The following is a 9425-nucleotide window of genomic DNA, read 5'->3' as shown; positions in this document are numbered from 1 at the left end:
TTGGTTTTACGATATATATATATATATATTTCAACTAGATTTCGGTTTTTGGTTTTACGATATATATATATATATATTTCAACTAGATTTCGGTTTTTGGTTTTACGATATATATATATATATATTTCAACTAGATTTCGGTTTTTGGTTTTACGATATATATATATTTAAACTAGATTTCGGTTTTTGGTTTTACAGACTCCTTTCTTTACTTTCATGGAATTAATATGCGACACAAAATTATCTAATTATATTTTTCATTACTGTGTGTGTGTGTTATTGTTATAGCAAAGCCACACCGGGCTATCTGCTGTATCCAACCGCTGATTTTACAGATGTCCCACCAGGGGAATATTTGTTTGTTTTAGAGCGGGGAATTGAACCACGAATTTTAGTTTTGTAAGTCCGTAAACTTAGAGTTGTTCTACCAGGTGACGAATAGTAGAAAGTAGCATGAAGTTAAAAACATTTGTTACAGCTTATGGTTCTTGGAATTTCAGAAATTCCCAATAAAGTTACTGAAAGTGTTTGGAATAGGTCTGAGAAATGCTGGAAATGGTGCATAACAGTGTTATTTATATAACATGTCAAGGAAATGAAACTGGTAAAAAAGTATATTTTGACTAGTTTAAGATCGCTTGCGTCTTTTGAAATCGAGTCTTTCGATTTGATAAACTTTATTCAAATTTGATGTTATAATCACTTCAATATTTTATTTATTTTTAACAGTATGAATACAAATATATTTTGTCAGTACTTTCTGCAACATTTCCAGTTACTTGCAATAATTTTGGGAGAAACTGCAAGTTTCCTTTCGTGGTTTATGTTGGGATCGATATAAAATTTATATCAAACCTATAGGCGTAACTGAATGCAAAAAAGCGTCTCTCTTGTAATTCTAGAACACAAATAAGATGTCGTATATATATTGGGTAATGACTGTTTCGGTAGGTCAGGTGTAACAGCTGTGTATATAACTAATGCAAACTTTTGAGGTGAAATACTCACCCTGTGTTTGTGACAACACTGACTAAAACTATTAGTAATAATGACATATTTACACGGGTTTAGGCTTAAGGTATATTTATTGAAAGCATTTAACTTAAGTGAACTTTGTGTCAGTTTCTGCCAGACGCACCACAGGACTGATAATTTTAGTTTTATCATGTCTTTAATTAGTTTCTGTACTTGAATATAGGGTTTTGTAAATTAGGTAGACATAGCCCTGTACGTTTAGAATGTCGATGAACAGAATGACGCACATGTTAAAGGTGTTCAGTTCATGTGGTTCTGTATCTTTAGTTAATTGTGAAAGGGAAAAACACACAAACATATACACAACTTGCTAACGTGTATGTGCAGCGACGAAGACTGGTTGATTACATTATACAGATATATACATAATGTTGATGAAGCGTAATTAAAATTAATTAACACTAATTATGAATTTAATATTGGGAAACCTGCTGGATGTAATTACCACATCACGAGAAAACCATTAGTTGCGAAGAAACCTTGCTAAGTGAGCGGTGTAGCGTGCATACAGTTGAGAAGACAGTAATGAGTGTTAAAAGTTTAGATGAAATTAAACATTTACTTTTTAAATGAAGAAACTTTCTTTAAACCTAAAGCTTCATTGACACTAGATTGGATCAATCTCCTAGCGATGAGTGGAACCATACAGCTTGCTTGTACGATCATATATGTTCATTCACTTACATATAAACTTAAAATATGTGATGGTTTGAGAAGTGGGTTATTTTATATTAGCTGGAGTACTCGTCCCCTGAACGGAAGTTATGTAAATACATGATTAATGAAAAGTTATCTTAGGACATGAAAAGTTGCTTCCCTTATATGTAGTTGTAAAAAAAAAGAAAAAGAAAAAAGGCAAAACGCAAAATGCAAAATTGAAAATTTTTATGTATCTCCCCATGGACCCAATGAACTTCCAAACCGTATTTGGTGAAGATCCATCCACAGGAGAAGAAATAGTGGTAAAAAATGCAAAAATACCCATAAAACCGCAAAATGCGAAACTAAAAATCTGTATGTATCTCCCCATGTACCAGTTTTGGTGAAGATCCATCTACACCCTTAAAAAACACCATTAGAAAACAATTGAAAAACTTAGATCTTGTCTGAAATCAAAGCAAGATATAACTAACTGTTTAATAGCGATATCTCATTCCTTGGTATAAAAGTTGCAGAAATAAGTACTTTTGTTTGGTGGTCTTTTTAGAAAATTAGATTCAAAGTTCGCTACTCTTTATATATATGTGTGTGTGTGTGTATTCACGATGTGTCGTTGGCTATAATAGAACGTCGAATAAGGAAATCGTTTCAAATACAATTCGTATTTTCCAAAAAAATTTTAAATCACTTGGTCAATATAAGAAAGTAAGTATGCAGGATGGCTCAAAACTAACCTGTATTTGTCGTAACTGTATGACCCGACGTCAACTAAGTGTAACTTGGTTCTTTAAGTTAAAAATTATTTCCGAATGTTCGCAATGTACAACTGAACGACTACTAGCGATGACCAGACAAGTGTTCTAAACAAATGAACTCATCATCTCTCTCGTTTCAGTTACATAAAAGAGCGAATTGTGCTCAGCTTGCATGTTAATTTTATACCAACTAGATGTACTAGCACAAGGTCCCCGAAACTGTTCTGTTTCAAAAGTAAATTAAGAGTAACGAATATTTTTATTTCTTGCTTTTCAAGTTCATATATCATGCTGTGTTGTAGCCTAGAGAGTGCATAATGTTTATCGTGATTCATGGCATGAGCACGTTTTACTGACGTCACGATTGTACAGATTGCAACGTTAAGGGTCCCTTATATTACGTCATTTTCGTGTCTACTGACTGACTGACTGACAGATATAGCACTCTGTATAGTGGTGCGACTGGTTAAAACATGCGACCCCACCAGGCGGCCTTTGGCTCCCTTTCAAGGTAGTAAGTTTTACTTGTATACGATCCTATAATATAGCTTGAATAGAAGTTTGATTTAAAAGGCGAGCTTATCTATATGTTTATTATTCAAGCTCACTTTCTAACCAAGAGGATTACATTCTCAGAAAAGAAAGTAAACGGAGTCGACAAGAACTTATCCACTTTTTACCATCTGTTGTTATTTGTTGTTGTTCAAGTTTCATTCAGGAACGTTTCAGTAAAACAAGAGAAAGGAAGTATAGTTTCTTATAGATATATATAGACATCTATAGAAAAGTAATAGATACGGCGGATAAAATTAATTAAAAAATCATTGTAATTTCCGCAAAGTTTCCGGCCAAGACTCATCATTAATGGTTGTGTGAAAGTCGCTAATGAGAGCTTCAGATTAACAGCTTTTGCATATCAATTTATAACAAGTCTAGGCTCGATGTGGAAATCAGATTCGTTTTAACTAACTGTGAGGCTCCCCCCCTCCCCTTTATACATTAGAGTCACGTATGCTATAATGTATATGATAGAAAAATGGTTGAATAGGTGGATGAATGGTAGATAGAAGACACTGAACATTTTTATTTGTTAGTAAATAAACTATATCAGAGAAAACAGTTTGATTGGAGGTGCTTTGAGTAGACGCTGACTAACACTGTGAACTGTTGCGCTATTATTGTTGAACATGATACTACTCCCACATAAAAAAGTATTTCACTCGCCTCGTGTGAATAAACAAATGAGAACAAAATAAAGTGACGGTATGTTAGTTAGTATTATTGAAGTATTAAAATAAACCGTCCTTCCGGGAAAAGAAAAACAGATATTTTCTCTTAACCTTAACAAGAAGATAAAAATATGAAAAAAAAAAGTTGACAAAGAGAACTCCTGAAAAAACATATATAGTTGTTGGCTTTTCATTCTCATTTACCATCTTATAAACTAACAGATGGCGTTGCACGTCATAACTCAAAGCTACCCGCTAATACCCATAATTCCAATTTTTCTGCCTGTTCAGCAGTGTGTTCTGTACGTAGTTGATAAAGTTGTGTATTAAATCGAAGAAAAATCTTCGCTGTAATTTATTGATCGTAAATACGTTTTACGGTGTGTGACAATTCAGAGAAGAAGAAAGTTTAAGGTGTGATTTTATTGATGATATTCTTCAAATTGGTGATGGAAGAAGCAACGACAAAACCTAACCAACAGCCAACTCAAGACGGCCGGAAGCAAACAACCGAGGTTACGGTAAGTGAGAAAAGTCTAGCTTGTTTACAAACGTGTGACGGAATACGTACACGCGTCTGTCTTAACCAATGGGAGTTCAAAAACACGTTTTAGCCCAACCCATACAGACAGTACAGTAAGATAAGCAACTGTGTAAACCTTCGCTGTTGTGTTATTGGCAGGATGGTTTGACGACAGAAAATGTTAAGTTTGATATTTTATTTTAACCTTGAGCCTTGATCAGATAGAAGCCGCCTTGTTATTTTAGTATCTTACGTGGTAATATTTTGTACTTCAGAATACTCCGAACTTCATGGGAGTTAGTACCATTAAAAACCCTCGATTTGTGACTAGCCAATGAACAATCAGCACACAGGGTGGGTGACATCAATGATCGTTTACTCTTCACCGAATTTATTGTGGAAATCCGTTGAAGGCGCGCGCGTGAGTTAGTATCCTATGTTGAGTTTGTTGCACAAGTAATTAGTGTTGTCAGCTTTTGCTGCTTGAAAGGTGTCTAGCGACAAACCGCCGGTGACATTCAATCCTGTCGATGTTGTGGAGTGTTATTGACTTGGATCTCGTTGTTCTTGCCTATATTTTTATTAGAAACTAGAACAGGTATATTGTTTTCGGTGTCTGGTCCATTGTTGACAGCTTACGACCTCGGATAACTACAGGTTTTTTTCTTCTTGCATGTTTAACGCTTGGTTAAGGAGGACACAGCAACTAAGAGGGCGTAACTAACGTTAGACCGGAACATATCACCTATAATTATTTGATCAGGCATGCATAATGTTAACTAGATTCGTGATTCAACCAAGTCGTCACATAAGATTGTACATCTGATTCTTTCCGGATTTTGGCTTTATAGTTGCACTGCTTTGACTTGTCAATGTCTAACAAAGCACAACGAACTTTGGCTCAAGTTACTCCGATGCGAAGCATGGCTAGTCACAGTGACCATTTCCTTGGGAGGCCGACTTTTTTCCCAGCCCATCTCAAGTTTCCCACTAGTTTACAGGTAAGATCTCCGCCTGTCTTATACAATTCGCTTATTATTTTGTTTTAAGCATACGCCACCATCTAAAACCTATACGATCACTGGAATTTTATTAATTTATTCCAGTATAGAAAAATATAGTAGGTTGTATACTATTATGTAATAAGTAATCGCTGGGTAAACACCTAGACACCCCAACATTTTTCTTTGACCTTGATATTAATCTACTTTCAGTTTTAATCTTGGCACCAACCCCTCGGTGGCTCAGCAGCAAGTCTCGGGGTTTGCAGCGTTAAACATCGGGCTTCGATGCTCGCGGTGGGCAGAGCACGTATAGCCCAATGTGTACGTTTGTAGTTAACAACAAACACACAAATCTTTATCTTAAAATAATCTGAAAAGTTGGATTTTAGAAGCATCCACATATCTCAAGGAATACAGTAACGCTGTTGCCGCTAGGGATTATAATATAAAAATTACCGCACCATTCGAATAACTAATATCACATTAGGCATCTTTAAAAATACAAGTTTTTTATAGTAACTGACAGTAGAACACAATAATAATAAAACAATTTCATTATTAAAGAATAATGCATTAAGTTCATTTGGATTTTAATAAATGAATTAAATTATCTTTATTGGGTACTAAAGAGGAAATTTACGTTTTTTTTTTTTGAAGGAATATAAAGTACTTTTAAATACAAAGGTCATACTAGAAACTTATCTATTTAAATACAAAGGTTGTACTAGGAACTTATCTACTTAAATACAAAGGTCATACTAGAAACTTATCTACTTAAATACAAAGGTTGTACTAGAAACTTATCTACTTAAATACAAAGGTTGTACTAGAAACTTATCTACTTAAATACAAAGGTTGTACTAGAAACTATCTACTTAAATACAAAGGTCATACTAGAAACTTATCTACTTAAATACAAAGGTTGTACTAGAAACTTATCTACTTAAATACAAAGGTCATACTAGAAACGTATCTACTTAAATACAAAGGTTGTACTAGAAACTTATCTACTTAAATACAAAGGTTGTACTAGAAACTTATCTACTTAAATACAAAGGTTGTACTAGAAACTTATCTACTTAAATACAAAGGTTGTACTAGAAACTTATCTACTTAAATACAAAGGTTGTACTAGAAACTTATCTACTTAAATACAAAGGTTGTACTAGAAATTTATCTACTTAAATACAAAGGTTGTACTAGAAATTTATCCACTTAAATACAAAGGTTGTGCTAGAATGTACAATACCTTATACTACTTCAATTTATCCATGTAGTTTACTTTTTTGGTTTACTTTTTACTAGGTTATTGTGTTAGCGTCAGAGGACCAACCTGTTTGGGTCTTTGTTTGTTTTAAATTTCGCGCTAAGCTACACGAGGGCTATCTGCGCTAGCCGTCCCTAATTTAGCAGTGTAAGACTAGAGGGAAGGCAGCTAGTCATCACCACCCCCCGCCAACTCTTGGACTACTCTTTTACCAACGAATAGTGGGATTAACCGCACATTATAACGCCCCCACGGCTGAAGGGGCGAGCATGTTTGGTGTGACGGGAATTGGAACCCGCGACCCTCAGATTGCGAGTCGAGCGCCCTAACCACCTGGCCATGCCGGGCCATAATGGGTCTTTTATTTAAGGTGTTACAAAAATAAAAAAGTGGACGATCCAGCTGTTTATCTGTATGCTTTCTAACGTCTATTATAAAATCTAAAGATTTCTTCGATCTAGTTAGTTTTATTGTGTTTTGCAAAATTTACTTGAAAATAGTTTTTGAAGTAACTTTTAAGTTCATCCTACTAAAAATGAAAACATAATACTACAAAAATTGCTTTTTAGAAATATTCGTAATATATAATGCTGCTTATATCGCTCTTGGTAGCTATAACGCGTTAGGTAAAATAGACTTCAAATTAGTTATTCGATACGACGAGATAATTTATATTAAAAAATTGACGTTAGGAGATATCTTTAAATTTAAGGTACTGATGTCTATATATGCTCTAAGACAGAAAATTGTATGATTTCTGATTGGCTGATTTTAAACTATAAATTATTCTACTTGGTTTATATTTAGATATGTCGTTTACATATCAATCACTTAGAAAAGTTTGTGTCCTAGTTTCAGTTAAATACTTTAGAAATTGAACTGTTTGTAAATGATTAAACGTTGGCCCGTGTTGTTACTGTTACATACACATTGGTGTGGATTTGGAAATCTGTGAAAAATAAACTTGTAAACTCACTGTAGATACACATTGGTGTGGATTTTGAAATCCGTGAAAAGTGTACGTGTAAACATTCATAATTAATACGGTTATGAATATGTAATTTCAAGACAAGGTACATTTGCATGAAAAACACATTTGAGTGATGATATTCTGTCAACAGTGAATTTACTTTGTTTTTTACTTTTAATATACGGTAGCACAATGTACCTGAAAAAACTAAATTATATATAATATAATCGTTACGTGTTTGTCAGAATGTTGGTGTTTCTTTATGTTTTTACTTTCACAAAATTCTACTTAGTGCTTTACAAATGTTGTACATGCGCACTAAATGAAGCATGAGCATACTGTAAATGTAAGAATTCTATACATTTGATTAGTGGCTCTGGGAATATCCACTACCCTAATAGTACATGAATTTTGGTCATATGTTGGTGATAGTATTAAATTTACGTAAGACCTCGTGTCCGTATATTACAAGAAGTTAAAGTTTTAGTCTTAAGGTGGGTTGCCCAAAATATTCAAATTATTTTTGCTGTATTATTTAATAGTTTTCACTATGATATTGGTCCAGCTCATCTCTATTTGGTTAACTTGTGTTTAGGGTTACTGATGAAGAGTGGAATTCTCCGAAACTAACATAACCCAATAACACATGTTGATGAAAGTGTAGAATGAATTGGACCTCCCTTGAACTTAGACTTCGAAATTAAACAATTTGCGGAATACTAAGTTTATTTCTTATAGCTTAGCTGTAAGTTGCAGAAAAACGTACTATGTGTAATTTTTCAGAGCGAAGTTAACTGTTTTAACAGTTTCTGTTTTTGCGTGATAGCAACATGATTCGCAAGTGTAGAAGGAGAATTATAATTAAATTGTATCTCTGTTGGTGACTTCATCACTTGGGCAAGTAGAAATCTAACTTCTTAAGCCTAAAATGTACGTGGTGGAAACATAGGTTAAGATCTTATGACAGTAGGAAAAGTAAATTCGTTTGAATATTTGCAAGTAAAATCATTCCCAGACACCCATGGTAATATATCCCGGTTACCAGGAACCATTCCCAGACACCCATGGTAATATATCCAGGTTACCAGGAACCATTCTCAGACACCCATGGTAATATATCCAGGTTACCAGGAACCATTCCCAGACACCCATGGTAGTATATCCAGGTTACCAGGAACCATTCCTCAGACACACATGGTAGTATATTCCAGGTTACCAGGAACCATTCCCAGAAACACATGGTAGTATATCCAGGTTATCAGGAACCATTCCCAGACACCCATGGTATATATCAGGTTACCAGGAACCATTCCCAGACACACATGGTAGTATATCCAGGTTACCAGGAACCATTCCCAGACACACATGGTAGTATATCCAGGTTACCACGAACCATTCCTAGACACACATGGTAGTACATCCAGGTCACCAGGATAAAAATCTTGAAATATCTCTTAAAAAGTAGTGTTTATAAAATCGAGTTCGAACCCAGCTTGAGCAAATAATTATATTTATCTGTGAACGGGAACTAGGTAACATCGATTACATTTTGCTGTATGCTAAACCTATATTAGGCATCTAACATTCTTTCTTTTAATTGTTCTTCGCTGTAAACGTACTGTTTGCTGTAATGCATGTTTTATACACTTTGACTAACCCAAACCTTCTGTATGCTATAGAGTTTACAGGTTGTATATCCAAGTTTGATAGTCTTATGTCTTCTTGTTTAGAAGATACAGTAGACACGTATATGCACGCTGGACTAAATAGTATAGTACTGACATGCGCATTATTTATTATAATACGATTTTAGTAGATTGTTTTTGGTAAATTTATCCGAGTTAGAGGCTGATATATATATAAAGTATACGTTTTACATGAAAACATATTCATATAAACGTAAATGAATTAAAAACATTAGACAAAGTGGACATGAGGGATATACTGCTTGTCTCTATCCGATATTTATGTGTAAATTAATT

The 9425-nt window shown here is 34.2% G+C and overlaps 1 protein-coding gene across 2 annotated transcripts in view; it reads left to right on the top strand.

Moving 5' to 3' along the window:
- Nucleotides 1-3975: 3975 nt before the first annotated feature.
- The window catches only part of LOC106459407 (E3 ubiquitin-protein ligase RNF220-like), a 60718-nt gene continuing 55268 nt past the window's right edge, over nt 3976-9425 (top strand). Inside the window, exon 1 of one of the 2 annotated variants that reach the window (XM_022385904.1) lies at nt 3976-4200. In XM_022385904.1, the coding sequence (XP_022241612.1) occupies nt 4108-4200 (93 nt within the window). In that variant the 5' untranslated portion in view covers nt 3976-4107. Of the gene's footprint in view, nt 4201-4463; nt 5204-9425 lie in introns of those variants that run through there. The other variant, XM_022385903.1, reaches the window with a different exon arrangement.

The sequence above is a fragment of the Limulus polyphemus genome, unplaced genomic scaffold (genome assembly GCF_000517525.1).
Source record: "Limulus polyphemus unplaced genomic scaffold, Limulus_polyphemus-2.1.2 Scaffold604, whole genome shotgun sequence".
Taxonomy (NCBI): domain Eukaryota; kingdom Metazoa; phylum Arthropoda; class Merostomata; order Xiphosura; family Limulidae; genus Limulus; species Limulus polyphemus.
The sequence above is the reverse complement of the archived record's forward strand: the minus strand, read 5'-3'. Positions and strand labels throughout refer to the sequence as shown.